The sequence below is a fragment of the Taurulus bubalis genome (assembly GCF_910589615.1).
Source record: "Taurulus bubalis genome assembly, chromosome: 8".
Lineage (NCBI taxonomy): Eukaryota > Metazoa > Chordata > Actinopteri > Perciformes > Cottidae > Taurulus > Taurulus bubalis.
In genome coordinates, this window is record NC_136596.1 from 5,337,597 (window position 1) to 5,360,733 (window position 23,137).

General features: G+C 42.2%; 1 protein-coding gene across 1 annotated transcript; it reads right to left on the reverse strand.

Annotated features, from left to right (window-relative positions):
* Positions 1-244: 244 nt before the first annotated feature.
* Positions 245-17,952, reverse strand: atxn2 (ataxin 2). The gene is made up of 24 exons (XM_079221817.1): positions 17,905-17,952; positions 17,433-17,504; positions 15,995-16,145; positions 15,089-15,103; positions 13,289-13,413; positions 12,984-13,075; positions 12,502-12,690; positions 11,012-11,184; positions 10,420-10,668; positions 8,608-8,793; positions 8,132-8,299; positions 7,847-7,954; positions 7,354-7,424; positions 6,949-7,259; positions 6,570-6,633; positions 6,332-6,478; positions 5,612-5,629; positions 4,909-4,981; positions 4,152-4,345; positions 3,354-3,480; positions 3,053-3,244; positions 2,352-2,563; positions 1,534-1,711; positions 245-1,034 (listed from the first exon to the last, which is right to left on the reverse strand). The coding sequence occupies exons 1-24, from the start codon at positions 17,935-17,937 to the stop codon at positions 1,006-1,008; spliced, it is 3,177 nt and encodes a 1,058-aa protein (XP_079077943.1). The 5' UTR covers positions 17,938-17,952; the 3' UTR covers positions 245-1,005.
* Positions 17,953-23,137: the final 5,185 nt, after the last annotated feature.

A 23,137-nucleotide genomic window follows, 5' to 3' on the forward strand; every position in this document is an offset into this window, starting at 1 on the left:
GTTTTGTTGTGATCTACATGTGCGATCTCTTCTCACGTCTTCTCTAGAAAAGAGTTCTTGATACTTTCTGAATAAATACAGAATCGATGCATCTTTGAGTTTTTACGCAGGACGGTGGAGTGAAAAGCTTCAGATGTTTTATGGCGATGAAGGAACAGATGATATATAAGCACAATGCAATGAAACCACAGTAAGCAGTTCAGTTTTTAAAACTTTTTATTGTTTTTTATTTTTTTTTGCTCATTTTTTAAATTATTTATATTATCTACAAAGTAAACGTTTTAACTTAAAAGTTACATAAGGGTCAGGTGAGAAGTGGGATCTGATCACCTCAGCCAATATAATTTCATAAATAACGTTTCTCCTGTCCTCTTGGCTGCTAAAACATGTTTATTTCCCCAGGAAGCTTCTTGTCATGGTTCTTGTATTTTTTTTTTAGTTTGGTTAGAAACCTGTCATGTAGTCTGGAAACAAACGCAGAACATAGCAGCAGCAATAAACAGTAAGATTAATACTGTCTAAATGTTGGAAGATATTTCTTTTTTTAGAAGTTGCAGACAAAATAAAAGTTCCAGTTGAATCTTTCTCTTCACTCTCACTGATTAGTTTCTCTCATTCCCTCTTTCACATCTTACTTGGCAAGCTGACTCGCAATTTGGGGCCCCTGAAAGTGTGTGGGGGGTTTGTGTTGTGTTCATCTGTGTGTGTGTGTGTGTATGTGTGTGTGTCTGAGTTGGTAGATGTCGGGGGGGCTTGATATGAGCAGTCTTGCCTGTTAAAACTCTCTAGCTTGTTAAAACATGTCACTGCATCAACCTGATGGACATTCTCTTATTGCCTAGTCTGGGAGGGAGGGGAAGGGAAGAAAGAGAAAAGCTGACGTGAAGCATGTCTGATGAGGATGAGGAAGGAGAAGAGAGAGAGGGAGGGCTTTAATTCTCTTCGTCGCCTGGTTATGAAGGCTCTGGTGGAGAATGCGTCCCTCGGCTCACTGGTGCCCTCTATCTACAGCTGCTGCTGATGGTGGGCTTGCACTGCGCAGACGAAACAAAATGGGAGAACGCAGAGTTCATGGATTAGAGATTGTCCACAATTAAACAGTTATGGATTAGATCTGGGCGATGTGGCCCAAGAAATGGTATTCAGGAGGCACTTAAAGCAATATTTATACACTAAAATAAAAGATGAAGCAGGTTTTGCTTGCTGTAATCGTTTCTAATGTTGGCATATTAGTTAAATGCTACATTACAGTTTGAGTAAAGTTCTTTGTGCAAGAACGAATATTTTTTTTAACTAAATGATAGATATATATTTTGTATTTCTTTACTATTAAATAATTATGAAGTAAACTGTAAATCAAATGATTATAAATAGCTCTAAAGAAAAAAAAATGCCAGTCCTGAGTTTGTTTACATACTTTGACCAACAAAAAAAAAAAGGCCGCTCCTCCGTATAGCCGTGATCCAATTCTAAGCGTATATACTCCCGACGCCACCCTGCAGCAGGGTGCCACTTGATAGATTAAAAACGTACCTTGTGGATGTGCCAGGTAGGAGAAATGTGTGGTGGAGGAAACGGGTATGGGGTTGAGAGCGTTCTGGGGCATGGAGGACTGCGGCCCGCCTGGAGGACCCTGAGTCGCCATCAACATCATGGTGGGGTGGGTCTGCCCCGGGTGGTGAGACTGCACCATACCAGACTGCATATGGGCCTACGTATGGGGGAAAGGGCGCATGTTTGTTAGTGACAATGAATGTGAGAATGATGGGCAGCATCAGCACCACATCATTCACAGCTCTTGCCTGTATGTTACTGACAGGAGCAGCATGATGGATACTCTACCTTTATGACCGGGGGACTATTTCTGGGTGTGGCAGATGAAATGAGGCATTAACATATAGCACCACTCTGGCAAACAATAGTAATCTCAGTATGTAGAACTAAGCTCAAACTCTGGCTTTTAAAAGCAAGTTTGCAGGCGTACACAGAGAGCGTGACGAAAGCCGTCTAAGGAATTTTGGCTTCAGGTAATGACATAAATACACCGTCTGAAAGGTTTCCTCCCAACAAGTTTAAGGAACAGCGTAAAACACAATGTGTGGTTTCAGAAGTGCAACCTCTACGGATAATCAGCCCACCCAGAATTCTTTGTGCAGCGTCCCCAGCGACAGCCTGAGGTTGCAGGATACAGTCAGTGAGCTCAGGAGTTACGATTAAGGGTCTCTGTGCAGACACTGAAGCACTAAACCTGGCAACCTCACTCATGACTCTGAGAAGCTGCACACAGTCACCCTGTGAGATTTATTTGCCAGGAAATAATTCTACCATGAAAGACACTTGGCCGGACCTACCTGCTGCACGTGTGCCATGTGATTGTGGTTGTAGCCGTGCTGCACCTGCTGCGGGTGGATATAGACGGTCTGCTGGGCAGAGGGGAACGATGCCTGGGGGGACTGGGGGTTGGGCCCCGGGGTCATGGAGGGAGGAGTCTGGGCCAAGGCAGAATACATCTGCTGCTGTTGGGGCTGGTTGGCTAGGTGGAGGGCCTGGGCTGCGGCCGCCGCTAGGATACACAAAAACACACTAATAGAAACACAATACTAGTACCTGTAATGCTAGTGCTCCATTCTAAACAAGGCGTAGGCCAGGTTCCTGAGCTGTGAGGACACACAAGGCATACATACATAGTACTGCAAAGGATTGCGTGTAGTATGAATGTTTTTATTTGGACCCTTCCTTTTCAAAGCCTTTGTTTGGCCATCTTTGATTTATTAAATAGGCGTGATTCAATGATTCCATGTAAATTTGGCCAAACACAACGTAGCTGGAAAAGATAAATATGGAAGAGTTGGATGATAAGGAGGGACTCCTGTGCCCAGAGTTAATACGGTTGTTGTAGTAACAAATTTAAGGAACTTGTCCAATCGAACCACCGGGCCGCCACAGTGCCAGAGGTGTAGTCACGTGACTCTGCGAGTTCCCAAAACCCTCTGTGGCTCTGTGCAAGCTTATTGGCAGAAGTATAAATTAGGCATTAGGCGGGCAAGCTCACCTGCTGCTGCCTGCTGGTGCTGTTGGTGCTGGACCGGGCTGGCAGCTGGGTGGTTAGGAGGACCTCCATGTTGTTGTGGACCACCCTGCTGGCCTTGGCCTGTCGGTGTGGCAGAGGGCTGAGGGTGCTGTTGGTGAGGGTGCAAGGTGGCGTTGGGGTGGGGGTACTGCTGAGGCATTGGCCCTTGAGACACTGAGACATTAAGGATGAAACGTTTTTTTTTTTTTTTAAACGGGAAAAACTAAATTGCCTACACGTTTTGGTGCGCAAACAAACACACACACACGTTGCGCTGACGTACCATACATGGTGTGTGTCTGCTCCGGGTACTGTGTAGTTGAGGAAGAGACGAGCGTGGGTTGGCCGTGTGTGGGAGGCGCCATCATCCTGGCACCGCCCTGCATTACCGGACTGAACACATGCTGCGCCTGGAGAGCACACGGACAGACGGGAGAGCATTGGAGCCTGCGTGTGCGTGTGTGTGTGTGTGTGTGTGTGTGTGTGCCAAGTCATTCAAACATACAGTTCTGCAACTATGGTATTTTGTTTATTGAAGAAAAAGTATAATCAAACCTCAAGTATTGTATTGCATCAATAATAATGTACATATCTAACCTAACTCAGTAGGCGTAGCGGATTTTTCTGTTTTTTCTGCTTTGATTGACTACAGTAGTGAAATTAGTATCTAATTAAGTTGTTTTCAGTTTAAATCTCTTTCTTCCTTCCTCTCATCTCTCTTTTTCCTTAATTGTATTGTGTGATGTTGGCAGCAATAAAACTGAATGAAATCCTTATTCCTTATTAATATGTGGTTATGGTGTTACCCTTAAGCACCCCGACGCCTATCTTCCAACCACCTCCGTGTTCCGGCCCGATTGCACCCAAGGTAACAACACTTCAGGTGCAAGAGGCAGGAGCCTGCAGTCAGCTCCACAAATCAGACATGATGACCGCGAGCATCTGTTCCTCACATGTCTGACTGGTGAACATCTGCTGGAGATGAAGACTGCCAGGACTAACTCATGTTTACATGTGGTTCTTAACAGAGGAGCCTCCTGAATAAGCCGCTTACGGCCGTCTTGCTATAATACGATCTTACCTGTGACTGGTAATGGGTCATCTGCTGGACCAGTGGCTGACTGGTGAACTGCTGCGGGCTGCAGGTGAAGTATTGGGCAGAGTAAGCAGGGCTCTGTGCTACAATAGGAGGGCCGGCCGCCGTCGCGGGGTGCATCATGGTGGGCGTGCCGGCCGGGTGGTGCTGGTCTGACCTCTGCTGGGGCATGTTGGGAACTGAAGAATCACGTAAAAAGATTTCATCAACACCCTTTAAATCAGAAGTAAACAGTAACTTGGAGGAGTCCGAAAAGGTACTGCATTGGTTTTAAAAACTATTTACAAAACTGGCCTGAATACGAGACAACTTGCTACAAGAGAACACTCTGTTTTCAACCCGTCTTTGGATTAAAAAAAGAAAGAAAAAAAACCTTTCTGAAGGTGAGTATCACTTGGTCAGGTGATTCCTGATGAGACGGTTTACAGATCTCATTTCTGTAGCCTTTACTCTTGTAAAAGTGAAAGTAATTGATGCATGTAATGAATTCCACATTCATGAGGCTCATCCAAGTTAAGTGCAACTATTTCGTCATAATTTCCAACATCAGTATCTAATACTTCTTGTACTTGTGTCGGCCTTGCTGGATTTCTTTCTTCGGCCTGGGAATGAAACCACCATATAGATCGGCTTGTGTCCGACTGTTGCTGTGAATGTCTTTACGGTGCACGCCCAAGAGAGAGTGAGAGTGATGGAGGTGGGAGGAAAGAGAGGTGAGAGAGAAGGCAATGGTTATTCTCACCTTTACCTGGTCTGTAGGGTTTAGACTGGCTGACTGTCATATGAGGCATCTGAACCTGGTACATGGCTGGAGACTGGAGTGAGGAGGGAACGAGGATTGCACATGAGGAAAAAAAACAAAAACATGTTTATACATCTTCAAGACACTTCAGCATCATTTCTACAAGAATAAAAACCAGTGCATTTTAGGTTATTTGTGTTGACTACTTTTACTACCCGTTTGTGGGGCTGGACACCAACTATTCAGCTTTTAACATTAGTAGCCAACCGCTCACCAAATACATACAAAAAGATGTATTAAAAACCCTTGTGCACACGTGAGATTGTGGAAATTATCTCTTACCTGGGCCCACATGCATTTTCTATGCCTGTCTATCATTGTGCAGAAACATCTTACAACTATAACCCAAACCCTGCTTGTCATCTTCCATTCTTTAACGTTATACACCATGCATTTATATTACAAACAGTATTGCAGCAGAAAAACCAAGAGGCTCAAAGCCCTATCGGCGTACAGCCATTTGTTTGTTAAACAGCAATAGAAATAAGCCAATCCAAAGTTATAAGTCCATCTGCGATGACAGTTTAGAATTAATTGCAATAAGAAGTTGGCAAACCATGATCTGGTGGCATTTGTTCAAGAAAAACACATCAGTACTGATTGGGTTTAACAAAAAGAAAAGGATTAAAAAAAATTCACAAACCTTCCATATTATGCTTTTCTAATGGAGCGAGAGAGAGAGGAGAGGGAGAAAAGGAAAAAGAACCACTCTTTAGTTGTTAACCAATGTATTTTATCGCTTACTGGTGTCTGAAGCTGCATCACCAAGTTTTTCTTAAAGCAACACAGGAAAGAATATGCAATAGCTTTCATCCAAAATATGCTAAAAACCTATAATAAGTGCTTTGAGAGATCTTAAACAGTCATCATGTGGTAAACATATTCCATATTTCCTCCCATCTTTAAACATTTCTCAGCTAGTTATTCCAAATATATCCCTCAACATAGTTCAACAAAAATAATTCAGACAAATGACAAGCGTCTGGAAGATGACAGGGGAAAGAAAAGCGAAGAAGAGATGACGAAGGGTGTGCATGTTCTGTATATAAAAAGGTGCACACAGAAAACTAAATAACCACAAAATGAGTGCGTGCAGCCTATTAAAATGGAAATAAGGAAAGACGCATGCATTGAAAATTAATCAAAAAGGCAGAAAGAAAAGAGGAAAAACACCAACGAGGACAAACATAAGCATTCACGGCGATGGTTGTTAGGGATTTGTTTTAATGAGCTTTGCATTTCATACTGACTCAATGCGATACTCGGGGTGATCTGCACTGGAAACAAACAAAAAAGGCATTCGTCTGCATACTCCGTCATGCAGGTGTGTGTGTGTGTGTGTGTGTGTGTGTGTGTCTCTCACCTGCACTCCAGGGCTGACTGGTGTGAGGGGATACATCTGGGGGAAGCAGACCGTCTGGCCGTAGACGGCCTGAGGCTGCTGCACCACGATGGAGGGGCTGGGCTGGCCCTGAGGCCGGGGAGGCGTCGGGGTGTTCGCTGGTTTGGGCTGATCAAGGAGCAAAGGACGAAGAAAATGAGTTCAACAACACTCTCAAAGCACGGTTACGGAGTTGGGTCGTCTGGCGGCGGCGGCTTACCTGCGTATTGAACCTGGGTTTGAACTCGTTGGCATTTGGGTTCAAGGTAGATTTCCTCACTTGACTGCAGGAGGAGAACAAATGGAGAAGACGATAACGTTTAAAATATGTCGGACAATTATTGTTATAATTATACTTTCCTTGAAAGATGCCGTATTTTCCCAATACAGCTGGGAAACATGACTCCAATAGGAGTAAATAGTGCGTTTGCTTGGGAGTATTTTCAGCAGTGAACAGCAGGATGTGTATGTTGGACTGAGCAAACTACAGTGCCTTCATTCATGGTGAAGAAGGAACCGGTCAAACAGTGCAACACATTGATGTGTTGTTGTTTTAAATACACCGTCAGTCTCAACCTTGCTGCCCTTTTTCCACTCACTCTTGTACGACCTCCTTTTTCTCCTCCTTCTCCTCGTGCTTGGGTCCACTGAATGAGGACGTCGCTGTCGTCTGAACTCCCTGTGATGTCACATCCAGGCCCGCCCTCTTTTGGTCGGGGGCTGATGGAGACGGGGACAGTGCGGCGGGGCTGCCGGGCTTACTGGCGTTCGCAGCGGGGGCCCCGACGGAGCCGCCGGCAGCGATCCCTACGGCGCCGTCATCGGGGCCCTCTCGCCCCGCCGTGGACGCTTTGTCCTGGGGAAGGTCTTTCGGCTTGTCTGCCGAGTCTGGGTTTGAACTAGACTGCAACTGGAGGGGGGGAAAGATGAAAACAAGCGTTTGGATGAGGCACATCCAAACTATTGTGCAGCCTTTGAAAACAGGAGATTTTCAGCAAACTTACCCTAAAATCGACACTAAATTTCTTTAAATTATCTATTTGTTTTCTGTGATCTGGTGCCATAGAGGGGGGTCCTGTAAGGTGTGTAGAGAGAGATAGATATACATGATTGAGGGTTTCAGTGATTACCAAATGCAGGGTTCATACACATTTTGACCAATGGATTTCAATGACTTGTGTTGTGAGAAAATGTATTTAAACTAACAATGAGAATTCCAAAGCATACATTATACCTTAAATGACACCAATGATAATTATTTTTTGAGCGTCTTTCTTTTAAAAGCATTTGAATTATTTCAAACTCGGCGTAAATGAACGACATGAACGTATGAATATAACATATTTCCATGACTTTTCCAAAACTTTGGGGATTTTTTTTCTTTTTAGGACCTTTCCAGGCCCGGAAATGACCATTTTAAAATTCCATGACTTTTCCATGACCGTACGAACCCTGCAAATGGATTCTGCAAATACTGCGACCTAGTGTATACTGTACCTTTACAGACTGTTCTGGTGATACTAGGAGTGCTGTCCAAGGGCTTGATGTTTTCCTTGTTTGCAGTGGGGGATGTCTGTCTTGTCTCATTGACACGACAGTCTTTAGCTGCAACAGAAGAATAGTCTGTTGACTCCCAGTGAAAAAGCAGAGGGAGAACTTGTGAGCAGTTTTTTCCTGGTGATGACCGAACCAACACCGCAATGTCCAAAAAGTACACCACACACACTTAGCATTACTAATTCCCTTAATCTCAGTGAAAGTGTGGGTTAACTTTAACCCTACCATCTCCTGAAGAAGAGGCAACCATGTTGGAGGCGGGGCTAGCAGCAGTAGGAGAGGAAGCTGATGTTGCTGCAGCAACCGTTTCCACAGGAGCGGTTCCGGTCTGGGGCGCTGGGAGGGAAGAGGCTCCGCCCATGCTATTCTGTCGGGGGGAGCGAGGTCTGTGCGCTGAGGAGGGGAAGAACTCATGTCATGTAATTCTCACACCAAACAACTTCAACGTCTTTATTTACAGGCCAAGTAGAGAAAGGGTTCGTTTTTCCACCCTTGTTTGCACTCATCATACTATTGAAAATGTTTTTTTTTTTTTTTATATCACGCAAGGCAGAAAAAGTTGTTCAAAACACGCCATTCAGAAGTATTTCTTATCTCCTTTGCAAAGTTGTTCCTTAATGAAGTATAAATGTTCATGCAGTTGAAAAAGTAAATACATAAGAAATAGAAAGTAAAAAAAAGGAAGGAAATAACTCATTTACCTCCACTAACCACAGAGGACCATGTCCCTCCAGAGGAACTGCTCCTGGTCGGTGGAGTCACTGGAACTTCTCCAGGGGCATTGTGGGAAATCAAATCCACTCCTGATGGGCCTCCAGTGGTCCGGCAGGGCGGCACTCTGTGAGCACGAGGCGTCCGCTGGGACTTTGGAGACATCCTGGGTGGGCCTGTAGATGAAGAAAGACAGATGAAGTAAGACGGACTACTGCACACACAGACCGTGGAGGTGAGGTAAACCCGCTGATCAGCATGTGTCTCATACACTGCAGTGAAGGTTACTCTTTGAAACTCATCTCACAAAAAGATTAATTTAATAAAACACCTCTGCACCGATTACATCTTCATTTTTTTTTTTTTTAAATGTCACATCACACAGTAATGTTATTTGGTGACATGCATGTTAGTGGAGAAACTGCAGATGATCAAACGACACACCGCACTTTTTAAACTGCAACCAAGTGAAGTGACAGATGAGAAATGGGGAAATAAAAGGATAGAAGGTGAGGTGAAAAACCATATTTAAAGAATTCACTGTTTAGCAGACCGTTACAAAACTGGCTAATTAATTTGGCTAAACATTAGTTGAATATTTTGCCACATTTGAAAAGTGTAAACGGCATTCATAAGATAAGAGGTTCATTTTAGCTCACTACTCCAGCTCAGTGGATTTAACACACAGTGTTTAAAAAGGGTTCGCTTACGTTTGAGAGTGAACATGGCAGGATTTGTAACTGTTAAAACGTGCCCGCCCAATTTAGGACAACAAAAAGAGCGTCCTCACAGAAGATAGTTTTGATGTTTTAGAATACATTAGATTTAAAAAGTAACTAAGTACTCTGTTTTTGCTTTCCTCCAGCAGTTGACGTTCTAACCCTGCTGCACTAATGTGAGGCTTTCATTACATGTACCACACTTGAAATGTTTTAAGCAGAAGAGTTGAAACACGGGAAAAAAAAAATCCATGATTGGGAGCGATGTCTATTTATCTTTTTAAAGCGAATATTCCTACAATCCATCAAATATGGATGTAAATAATTACCGTCAAAATAAGTCTCAAAGGTGGTCATTTACCCTCATTTTTATTGATATCATTTAAAATCCAATGCGCTGGAGTACAGAGCCAACACAACAGAAAATATCACTGGTAAGCACTGTAGGTTACGTAACATATCCTTTTTTTTAAGTGCCAATGCAAACTTCTAGTTTGATCTTTCCCATTCTTCATTCATAACTTCACATAGGTTTTTGTTTTTTTTTTAAAGTTTTTTCATTTAGTTGCACCAATCAAGCCTTCTGAAATGTCTCCGGTTATTATAAATTTAGTCAAATTTGTTTTTAATAATGAAACAGTCCCAACATTTCTAATTAGCTAAACTATTTTGCTGTCTGTTAAGATCTTCCTCGTGACTGCTCCATCAGAAAACATTTTGAGAAATTGGTGCCTTGGTGTTCTACCTCTTGACAGAAAGCACAGTCCACATTGTTTTGCGACCACATGCCGAGGTGAAACTGCCTGACAAAGGATCAGCTTAAAATTCCAAAATATCCATTTGTAAGGAAATTGAAAAATCTGACCCCAAATCAGTCTGAAGAAGCAACTTCACCCATTTGTTTTGTTCCACACTAGACCTGGGCAAATTTATTTCTGAAAGTAGTTTTCTTATTTAACTTTTATGACGCTTTTAACATCTTTCAAATCTGATTATGGTGGAATATCCCTTCCATATTGAACTCAATCCATCCACCTTCAACTCATGCCTTTGCCCAGGTCTACTCCACACTGATGTGGGTACCTTCTGAAGACATGCGTTTGGGCAGAGTGGAGGCTGGCGACGTGGGCCCATGGTGGGAAAAGGAGGATGAAGAGGAGGGATAGGAGGGGTTGGATGAATGAGAGGGAGGCCTGGAAGGTCGAGAGGGGGGTCTGGAGGGTGGCCTGGTGGGCGTTGTCGCCTGAGGAGGCAGGGAGGAGGGGCCAGACTGGTAACGAGAAGGGGGGCGGGAGGAAGGAGACGGACAGGGTGAGGGCCAATGGGATGAACCTAAAAGAGGGAAGGACAAATGATCAAGGATGACAAACGGCAGATAACAACAGTGGGGAAACAAAAGGTATAGCAGGAATTTAAAGAGGGAGAGGGGGGGGGGATTAATAAATATGAGAAGGAATGGCCAGGCAGAAATAAATAAAAACGCATAAGTAAAGTTCGATAAATAAACAAATAAAACCGCAACAACAAATATGAACATCCCAGAGACGCTAAACCTGAAGTTTTTTACACAGTAGAGGATAACGGAGGAAATAAAATCTGCGTCGCTGCACCTCTGCACGCATTTTGTATGTAGGGAAGTGACCCCATACGGTTGTGTGTGACATACAAATCATACCTCCGTTAACCACCCTCTGGTCGGCCCCGGAGCTGGGACTGTAGTCATGAGGTCCTGGTCGAGGAGTCGGGGGTCCAGCTGAGCCCTGAGCCAGACGAGGTGAATTCTGACGTCCCGGTCCCCAGGACATCGCCTCTCTGTTCCTCTGGCCTGGAGGAATGTACTTGTTCTCTCTGCACGCACGCACACACATACAGACACACGCACACACACACACACACACACACACACACACACACACGCACACACACTTTAGTTAAATATATCTAAGACAATAGTCAAGATAATAAAAAGGAGGAATTCATTCTACACTCTATTACACTCAACGAAGTGCTTCTCATCAGCCAAAATGAGCATGTTTTCTTTAATTACCAAGGAGGTATTTGTTCTGGGAGCAGCTGCTGCTGCTTAGTGAATTTGCTAGAACTACTTTGTCTCCCTTTACGGCTTGAATATGCTGCCCAAGCCTAAGCTTTTCTACTGCAGACCCACCCTATCCGCAAGCATTATGTACATATATTATGTACTTGAGCGCTCATCCGTGCACTTAAATGTTGAGCGCTCAAAGTCCTTCAATTCTGACATGCAGTGTATGATATGCTAGTACAAAGAACATCTAAATGAGTATAGTGCAGGCCTTGCTGGTCCATATTTTCTACTCTATTTAAAGCTTTTGTAAAATACCAAGCATGCATATTCAAACTGACCTACAGGTGACGTTGCTGCATGGATATTTAATAATAATAAACAAGTATAAACAAGTATAAACTAAGACCCAGAGTTTCCCATCAATAACCTAGACTGTGGCGGCCCCCTAAAGTATTTACTATGTAAACTATTTGCTTTGTCAAGATATAGTGGAGTAATATCGACCTGAGCCGAGAATGAAGTCAAAAGTAAAGAAATTATGCAGAATGGCCCATTTACAATAATATATTAAGTAGTTAAAGGGTAAATATAATAGTTACACTATATAGTACAAAAGACATAGTTTTTTTTAGTCGATTTATATTTTGTATTAAGAATTTGAAGTTGCAAAAGTAGCATAAGTAGAAACTAATATTGTCAAAGTAAAAAAGAAAGAAAAGTACAATATTTCCCTCTGTAGTGGAGTAGAAGTATAACGTTTTATTTGTACTTGAGTGGCCTAGATATACTCAGTTACAATCCACCGCTGCTAGAACAAGAGCACAAATGACCCCGGACAGCCCTAGCAGCGCTGAGGTCCGTCTCACAAAATCTTGTGTGAAAAACTGAAGTCACATTCCAGGACTGTGAATGTTGCGCAGCTGCATTTATTTAAAAAGGATCTGGCATTGCGGCACAAACTAAGAGCCAATTACAAACAATGAGACTGAATGACGTTGGATCGGCACATGCAAGCTATTGACCCAATCTGCAAGTACATAATTACAAGGACTACACTGACCAATACGAGGTTCATGCATTGGCCCCGTGTGTGTGTGTGTGTGTGTGTGTCTTGGTCTCACCTGCTAAGTGTATGGGTCTCCCTTTCACCACGCACTACGGCAGTATATTTCTCCTCCTCGGAGCGTTCGTCGTTCTCCAGGGCCACGCGCGCCTTGTATGTGGCACTGGCCTCGATCTCCTCTGCCAGCTGGGCAGCACGCGCTTCTCTCTTGAGGAACTCCTCCGAGTTGTCTCGCTCCAAGGGCACCCTGGGAAACGAGCGCAGGTCAGACTAGAGCAACAGGGTGACGAATGTCTCGGCAAAACCCGATATAAATGGTTTTCCTTTTGTCACGTGAGGTCACACCAGATTAAAAGCATGAATGAATTAACAAAGATATTAAAATAATAATAATCAATATGCTGTATAAGCGGTAGTACATGTACTGCAGTACATTACCTGTATGCAGGAAAAAGCAACAAAAGTGAACATATTTTAATAGAGAACATACAACGAGATGCGTACAGAGAGAAACATGCATGAACATAAAGAGTAGCTTACGTATATGTGGACAGGCTGCTGTCATATGTAGACAAGACTCCATACTTCTCCTCGTTGTACTTGAACATGTCATTGGGGTCCCAGCCATTTGACTGATATGAAGGGAGGAGCAGAGAGAGAGAATTTGACACAAGGCCCATTAACAGATTATCAATGCTGTGGATTAGATGACACGACCCATGTTTACTTCTTTACCGTCAAATTCAAAATCCTCAACTCACAAACCCCACCCTGTGAAGGCCTGTATGGATTCTATGTGCTCACAAGTGCAGCGTCAATCCGTTTGTTGGGTCTTGTTTGCTTACCACATCCGTATCCAGGGACTCAAGGCTGTCAGAGTTGTGAGTCTCTCCTCCATCCCAGGGCTCGAGATCCTTCTCTTTATGCTCGCCATTGATCTTACTGCTCACTGCTGCATCTGTGAAGTTGTCTGCGGCACACACAAAGAACACATGTTTATGTACGGCACGCACACAAAAGCACAGCAGCTCATGGTGATATGTAGTCACATGGCTGTGCTCTAGTGCCACAAGAGCCACAAGCTCTAGCAAAGATCTATAAGGGAGGTGGTTGTGGTTCACCAGGCACATGCACTCACAACCAGACATGGGTCTGAATAGATTGGGGGAAGAAAAAAAATCCTTTCAAAAGAAAATTGGAGCATTTCCTTGAGCTGGCCTTGGCAAAGTTAACATCTAGAACATGTTCCGACGGTGGGAAAAAGAACATGAAAACAGCCTTGTGAAGAAAAGCAAAAAGGTAAAACCCAATTAATATCTTGCCTGTAACAAAATGTACAGAGTACACCAACACGGCTTCATAATATTATATTATATTGTAATTTTAACAACATGGTCGAAAGGTCTGGGGCTGATATTTGTCCACACTTTCAGGACCATTCACTGCAATTAACCCAAGTTACAGAACACTTTGGTTGGCACACTATCACCAGGGACAGGCATGCTCAAAGAAAAACCCAAATTATATTTGAAAGGAAATCAAATCTCATGTCGGGCCAGGTCCACACCCACACCTACACACACACACACACACACACACACACACACACACAATTAGCCTAGCCATCCCAACTCATCTTACAATACAAAGTGCATTTAAGTGTTTCCGGCGCAGAGCACGTTCGGAAATACTAGATTGGCACTATGCAGACAGTTGGGCTAACAGGCCATAAATATTAGTAGAGGTGGTTGGTATGCTCTATACATTCAATCCATCTGGGGAGTCGTAGATGAAATAAGGAACATTTACAAATCAAATGTGGGCATAGTGATGTGCAAGCAAACATGCATTTAGATTACAGTCAATTATTTAACCTCAAAGCACTTTAGGGGAAAACCAAATGAAAGATCCTGACATCATTTCATTTTTAAAATAATGCTCGGAAAGCAAATTACTGTGCTTGTGCTCAATTTGAGTTTTCAATCTGTTGCTTTCCCATTTCCCATCTTGCTCTGATTGTAACTGAGCTCGGGTCTAGTAAGGTTTGAAATAAAGCAGAACCCTGTGTCTAGGGAAATAACACAATGCTTTAATATTTAAGCCATTTCCCATCTTGCTACATACAGGCTTCCAAGTGTGCTTGGGCTGTAACCACAAAATAAATTAGTTAAAATATATATATAAAATGTTAAAACGTTAAATGTCAGTTTAATACCAAAACTACTGGTAGAAGTATTAGTTTACTATATTAAACGTTTTACACACAGGATCAGATTCCCCAAACGTGATCATAAAGCAATGCATATGATGTCGAGGGCAATGATCACGACAGGCTTCAGCATCTGCTGACCTCTAAAGTAAAAGCTTAACTGAGCTGTGTATGACAGCAAATTCCTTGCACCAAAAGCAACATCCAGTCAAAGATAACAAAAGATTGAGTGAAAAGAGGGCGCTAGACTGACTTGGATCAAACATTTGATTTGTATTCTTAAGTTATATGAAAGCATTGATCCCCAAATGATATCATCAAATTGGATTCGAAGCAGTATAAGGTAGCAAAAGATCAGACACTAGCCTAGGAGATTTACAAATATGTTTTGAGTGCATACGGAGTTGTGCAAGAGGAGAAAACAGCCATATATTACCTGTGTCAGAGGAGACTAGACCATTGGAGAGGGGAGAGAGAGAGGGAGAGAGAGAACAGAGTCAGAAGATGGACTTAGAGAGAATCACTGACTGGTGAGCACACCAACAGTCAATCTTGTTTGTTTTTTATAACTTTAGTGTTGTTTTCATGGATTTATTCAAGCCACATCCCCTTATTTCTGCTATTAAGTTCATGAAAAAAATAATAATAATCACATTTACCTTGAAAACAAAAAATGGCATTTCTATCTGCAGAAATAAGCACTGAAATTAACACCTCGCTGACAGGATTACTAGCATTAGCAACGGTGCTTTAGATGTTTTACTTTTCCAGTCTGGGTTCAGTCCACAATCTTTCAATTGAACAACTATTTTATTGTACAAGTCGCATCAGGGCACTATCCAAAGCATGTGGCGTGACCATCACACTTTTTCACCCATTTCCTTTTCAGAAAAAAAATAAGACCCTTGAGTCTATTATCAAAGAAGTCAAAGAGGAATTGTGTGGGTCAAGATTAAGTAGATGAAGACGACTCATTCAGCCTCCATTGAGGTTCATAGCTGCGGCTAGGCAACCTTCGGACCAATCAATAGATCACATTAGTCTTCAATGACTGGCCTCTCAGAGCAGATACACAGGATCTAACTCTCGGCAAAGCCTCTGTGACATTAAGGTGGTGAATACAGACTGGAACACATCAAAACGTTGTGCGTATGCATTGATGGACAATCACTCCGGCTTGCGTCTATTTTTTTTAAATGTGCCAATGAAAAGAAATTGACAAACTGGCCCATTTACATTGTGTATACTTCATGGGTTTGCAGTATGTGCACGACTAGGTGTAAATAAAGACTGCCGTTTGTGTACCTAGATAATATTTGTCAACACAAAAGGCCCTCAGTACCTTTCCTGGCAAAATTCAGGTCCACATCTTTGAAGGTCACCACTACAACATCTGAGGCCTTGAAAATGATGCTCTCCACAATATCCTCTTTCCTGGGAGCTATGCTCGGCTCGGCGCTCTTTCTGTGGGCTGCATCCAACACCAGGTCACACTAAGGGGGAAAGTTACGCCTATGATTAAAGGGGAATCTGAAATACAGCAAAAGCCACGTTTATCTACAGAAGTGATGAGTAACCATGGGACACGTGGGACAGAGACCATGCAGTGTTTCTTCAGTAGCTGGACAGACGGAAAATGAATTGGCAATCATTTTAATAATTCATTAACTTCTCAAGAAAACATAGAGCAAAAATGCCAAACATTCTCTGGTGCCAGGTTCCCAGGGAGGATTTTCAGTTTTATTTCTTCTCTACATTATAACATTGTGAATTAAATATCTTTAAACTTCTTCATGAATATTAATTAAATATCTCATTTTGAACTGTTGTCAGATAAAGGAGCAGTTTGAAAGGAAGCGGTCACCTTGGGGTGAGGAGAATTGGGGGAGACTTTCCCTCCTACTTTCTGACATTTTATAAGCGATGAACCAATTAATACAAATAAATTTAAAAAAAGTGATAGATTAATGAATAATAATACTGATGAGCACTATCAGAGAGAGAAAAAAGGACCACGTTAATTAAATCACTTGGTGTGTTTAATTGGAACGAAACCCTGCAATCTTGGCCCAGATGGAGAAGCATGTGACCTAAGATTTCCCCAAAACAACAAGTTTTACAACAGCTAGTACATTTTAGAAGAACATGTCAAACCCAAGACCTGCAACCAAACACACTGTTGACTAAGAGACTGCGTACAGAGGGGTGGTGAATATTTCCGAATGTTTGGATTACACACACTGTGGTAATAAAAACCAAATGTGATCCTTTGGACTCCAAACAAAGGGGTGTGTTTGCCTGTGCAAGAACCAAAATCTAGTTTATTTTGGAGCATCCTGCCAGCCTTATTCACATTTCAGTCACAACTTTATAAGAGGTGGTAGATATAAAAGCCAGATGTGAAAACCAGGGATAACCATGTGCTATTGACAGCCCATCAAGAACTTAAAGCCAAGGGAACCGGACAGAAAGTTCTACCACTGCTCTGGTTAAGCTGTTCATTTGCGCAAATTAAACTTCCCCCGCAAGGCAAACATTGGAGAATATTCCAACCTAAAAGGGAAGATGAAGGGCCTCAAACCGCTTCTCCTTAAAAGGAGAGATGGAAAGGACGATCCTTGCTCCTGCCACCTCAGGGGTGAAGCAGTTATTGAGTGCTGGATAAGCACTAACTTCCCAGCATAGTAATCCTTAATCATTAGTGCTGCTACTTGCAAAACTACACATCTAGCTCCATATTAGCAGCTATAAAGACTATATGTACTATGTGTTATCCTTACCTCTGGACCGTATGTCTTAAATACTCCTTCATAGACCGCTCCATTTTTCACTTTCAGCTCACACTTGGTCCCCTAAAAATAAACAGGGGTGTCGTTATTCATTGTCTGCCATCTTCTTCATGCAATTAAAAGTGGCAATGTCAATTTACAAATTAAAAAAAAAACAAGTTCAGAATCCATTCTGCTATGAAAAAGACAAATGATTGATCAATATCTGCCTTGTTTATGCAATCAGCTGCCTCGACGGATCACAGGCTTTGCTTATAGCAGCGTACTTTTTTTTTTGTGGTGAAAGACAAACTCCAGTACATACTGCAGTTACAAATTAATTTACAGTTAGCATAATTCACATGTTTTATTCAAACAAGTTTATTTCTAACTGTGTATAATACAGAAGACTAAATTCAGAAGGGCGGACTAGACATATCTGAAACATCAACTAAGAAAAAAAATAAAAACACAGTAAACATACCACTACTGAAGTCAAGACATGGACCATCCTCATATTTGCATATACACCATTGAAAATTACCTAAAGAACAGAAGGAGAAAAACAGTTAACTTTTGATGTTCCCCATTTGCAAAGAAATAAGTGTGCTGAATCATAAAAGAACCCTCTTTTTTTTTGATAAATTACAGCAATCAGGTTTACTCAACTTCTCATGAAACAATCCCTATGTCGCATTAAAGCTATTTTCCACTGATTTAGGATGATTAACCGGTTACTTACTGCTGCGGGGCCTTTACCACTGTGTCTTCCCCTGAGAAGGAAAAACAAAATGCCATTTTTGTCAAACTTGCCATCACCATTGGCGCCGAAGTTACTAATAGCATACTGACACAAAGCCCTCTCTAATGGAGGCAACAGTAGACTGGATGTTAGAAATCTCAAGAGGCAGTGGTGTAACTATGATAGCGCTGTTAAAAAGGGGGGAATCCCAAGAAACATCATCAAGACAAATTATCTATATTGAAAAAAAAAAAAAAATCATGATTACATATTTGAAAGCAAGGTAGATTCTGAAATTCCCAACAGATTACAGGATATTTTGCAGGAATGATATTCAACGGGCTGTCAGCCAAACACTACATGGAGTAGCCTACTTTTTTTTCCCCCGAAGCATGTCCTAAAATGCACCTTGTTCAGCAGCTGGCACATGGCCAGGCAGTCACACTTAATTCGATGTGGGCAACGGCCACTCTCCTTGCATCACATCTGCCTGGGTAGAGGAGTGATGTGCTCGTTTGTAGACACTCGGTTCATCCGTATTAAAATGAAACCAATCCACGTGATGTCGAAATGAAATAGGTTTGGTTTCGCGTGTCCAACTGTGGCCCTTTGGCGTTTTACTCCATCTTTCGCCCGGCCTAATGGACGAACCTACGCAATGAATGGGACGTACTGTCCTGGTGACCGGTGAATAGAGAGCCGGACCAAACGAACAGCGCCAAAAATGCACGATACGCATGCAGCTTTTCTGCACCGACTCGTTTGCTGTATATTAGGACGACATGAACCGAAATGTCATGCTTCAAGGACATCATTGCACGGGCAACAACGTCAAGGTTGAAAGCCCGTCGGTCTATAATTCCCCCTTCTTCTCCTCCTTCTTTTCCTCCGCCCCATTCTTTCCTGCGCCCACACGTTTATATCAATTTCTCGACAAACCCGTTGCAGCAATGTTGCGGTAACGTACCAACCCAGATGACTGTGGAATGAAAACAAACACACACACAGCGGGGTTTTTCACCATAGTCTCTGAGATTGTCCCGTTAGCTAAAGCTAGCCGCGGTGAAACTGAACGAGGCAAGTGCACTGAATTACAAGCATGGGCTGTCAAACGGCTAATTAACGCCGTTAGCCGAAGCGGCTCCAAGCCGATAGTAAACCGATATCAGCAACTTGGCGAGCAGCATCGGCGCAACGCGCGTGCGGGGAGAAAAGTGTGTTGCCCATTAAAACATGCCTAAATACATAACCAGAACCAGGCGATACGTTTTGTTCAGCTTGCAAGCGGTGCCAACATTATATCGAAGTTGCAACACGATTTGGTGCGAGCAGCGGACAGGCCTCGCTAGCTCAACTGCATAGCGGTGCGCGAGGCGACCAGCACGTCGCGAGGCCCCACACACAACGTTCACGGACGGGTACTACTTTTCGGACCCTTAACGTGGAATGTCATCTCTCAAAAATGCCCCCAGTCTGAAGTGACCGTGTACGGGTGTTGAAAGCGAGACGCGTTAGCCCCCGCTGCTGCGTTTTTATTTCGCTAAATTAGCGTTTTAATTTTCACAGACCTGCCCAGATTCTGTCGTCCCCCACCGCTTCCTCCGGCACTGGAGGCGGCGGCGGCGGTGGCACCAGAGGTGTTGCCACCGCCGGGCTTGCTGCGATTTCCACCGGCCTTCATTGACATGGCGATCCCATAAAACACGGCGTCTTAAAACGACCGGCTTCCCACCGCAATTTCTCAACGATGTAACGCTGTCTAGCTACCAGGGTAACGTCAACGGTAGGTCTGTCTAGCTACCAGGGTAACGTGCCTCTGGATGGTGATGCTATGCTAGGAAAGCTAGCTCGCTAACAGTTGCTATCTAAATTAGCAATCTCTACGATTCCTATTAAAACGGAAAACAATTGTATTTTAAAAAGACAACGAGCGCTAATTACTCTTCCAAAATTAACAGGGGTGCTACACCTCTTGTCAATTCGTTGTGCAATCTTAACAAAAAAAATAGTTTATCTCAAAACCGGGTTTACAGCTATCTCAGGTTCTTTCCGTTGCTAACAGCGAAAAGACCAAAACAGTCTGAAAGGGGACAAAAAACTGCGGAGGGATATATGAAAGGCGTAGCGGCTCATAACGAATAGCGTCCACCAAATATTTCCACACTGTGTTTTTTGACTACTATCAGTCTGCTAAAAAAGACAAATGTGATCATATTGAATCTAGATCACTAAATAGACGTATAGATACTCGTTTGTTTCCTAAAATCATACATACAACATGGCACTATTTTCAGGAAGTCCCCGAATCATCGAAGGCATCCACGTGAGCCGGCGAACCAACTACATACACAAGCGCTGTTCTACGCGTGCACAAGCACTATTTACACGCTGCTTGTGTGTGCATATGATGTCAATGTACACATTACAATAGGACTGCCGGATGAAGATGACATCTTGCAAATAATTTGTCTGACCTCGACAATCCTGAAAAATAGACATAGAGATACAAGTAGTTCGATGTGCACGTACATCGCACCAGCAGCATATCATATATTAAATAATACAGATTGATGATTTTGTCTATACAATATAAAGTGACAAGACAAAAGACAAGTAAGGAATTATTATTCATTGGTGGTGCCTTTTTTTATGCACCGATTGTCAAATTATGTAGCATGTAAAAAGCAATGTTAGACTGCTGATATAATTGAATTTAAAATGTAGACTTTGTGATTATATCAAATCTACTGTAATCTAAAACGTGTTTTTTCCTTGTGTTATACATATGTGTGTGTGTGTACATGTATGCATATGTATTAGATGTATGTATGATTAGATTAGATATTCCTTTATTAGTCCCGCAGTGTGAACAGTTCCCATATTACTGTATGTCTATATGGTGCCTACTTTTTGATGTATATCTTTTTCTTGAAAGGTGCATTAAATAGCAGTCAGATCCTTTATATAGCGCAAACAACTATTTGCTATGTAAAGATATAGGGGAGTAATGTCTGCCTGAGCAGAGATTTAAATCACAAACCTGATGGGATTGTAATAATGTTGTTTCTCCTAGCTTGGCTGACAAATTCCTCATATAACATACCTGGCAAATAAATGGTTCTGATTCTGATTCTGATAATCAAAAAATCAAAATGCCCCACTCAGTTACAACATGGTTCTACAAGCCTTACTTTTTTGTGATATATTTATTGTCGTTGTCCTATATTCTAAAATTTCTTTAAACACATTTTATTGACATTTTAAACATTCCATCACTTCTCCTGTTATTCCAGTTAGCTTCACTTTGTGAACTAAAGAGTAAACATGCCTTTTATAGTTTTCTATTTCTTTCTCCTAACTATGACAGTGTGATTTCTGCTCTAAACATACATTCAATCATTATTTGCATTTACATGAGACATAGAAAAATACCTGCAGTGAGTCTTTGCATCTAAGAATTGACAAACTCAGATGGGACTCAAACATACAGTCCTCGTGGATTAGAATCTATGGATTCAAATCCATAGACAACCTATCCTCTTCTCTGCCAGCTGTTCGCTCCATTCATGGTCCTGGTTGGCGAATGCATTCCATTTGCAACATAAATTAAAAAATAAATTACGTTAATGTGTTCAATGCTTCTGCCCTGATATGGATTTTAAGTAAATATGAATTCATTTCAATTCATATATATATATATATCAAAACTATGAGGATGATAGTGTTAATTATGTGGCCTTGCATAATTTAGATGGTATGATATATATTAATTAACCCCTTTCTTTATCTCTATGCTTCCCCAATCTCAATGGTCTTAACTTCAGAGAAAATTAAATCCGTACAAAGTTATTTGAGGGTGTCACATCACATTAATTTCCTGGCCAAATACAAATTCAATTATTTTGGAATTCACTCAATCCACCATTAAAAAAACAGTTGCATACAAATTGTAAAAGTGTAATTCAAAGTGATCAATGCTATTTACCCCTGTAATTAATTTATTCTCATTCAATTAAAATTGGATAATATTTGCATTTTTTGTATTAAAGTGATATAGAAACGACACACCACCTAATATTTTGCAATGAGTGACATAATGAGACACTAAAATATTGTATTTAGTGACCTTTTCAAGTACTGAACTTCTGATTAACTGCATTCTTCTGTTGGGACTTTTGTTCATTCATAAAACAAGATTTGTCCCGACAACTTCATCCTCTTCCAACTCTGTGTTTGTTTTGAACTTACAGGCAAGGGACCGCACACTTTTATTTTGTGTTATTCTATTTTAATTGATGTGTGTAATGCATAATATATTCAGCTGGTTTTGTGTTATACTGTATTTGAAGTTTACCTATTGTTTGTGTAAAAAAGCAAACCGTTAATAAAGTTTATTGAAAAAAACAACATGGGTCCTTAGGAGGACCCACCGGGGTCTGACCATTTCCAAATCTATTTTATCAAAATTTAAAACAGTTAATAAAAAAATGCAGCGACAATTACACAATTAATACGTATCAAAAATACACATATACTAGCAGAAAAACAACCCCACTCTACATGTTGTCCCGCTTTATAAAACACGTCGATTGTTTTTCCATCAGGCGTTCAACACGGGCACCCGGGTTGTGTATTCCCCTTCTTATATACAGCCGACGGTGTTCCCTTTGACAAGCAACCGTGGGATTAGCTAAACAGTGCAGAGATGTGTGTATCTCGTTGGTCACCTCTGAAAACACCCTCCATGAACCCTCCCCACCTCTGAGACTGCGCTATAGTCCCGCAGGAGCGCTGACATCCATCACCTCCGTTCTCGCGGAAGCATGTTACCGTCCGCGGCTTCGAGTCGAGCTGGGAGACGAGCTAGCCAGCTAAGCTAACTCGCTGGCCCGTTAGCAGGCTCGGGCTCGACGACATAATAGGCTGCTGCGCTTCTGGGAACACGGTGTGCTCGTCGTGTCAGACCGACCCTGCG

Excerpts from the sequence above, each read along its gene's own strand:
- atxn2 (XM_079221817.1), bottom strand. The coding sequence starts at position 17,937 with ATGAGGATGGTCCATGTCTTGACTTCAGTAGTG. Across the intron at positions 16,146-17,432 it reads TTAAGACATACGGTCCAGAG|TGTGACCTGGTGTTGGATGC; the intron begins GTAAGGATAACA and ends TTTCCCCCTTAG. Across the intron at positions 1,712-2,351 it reads ACATGGCACACGTGCAGCAG|GCCCATATGCAGTCTGGTAT; the intron begins GTAGGTCCGGCC and ends CCCCATACGTAG.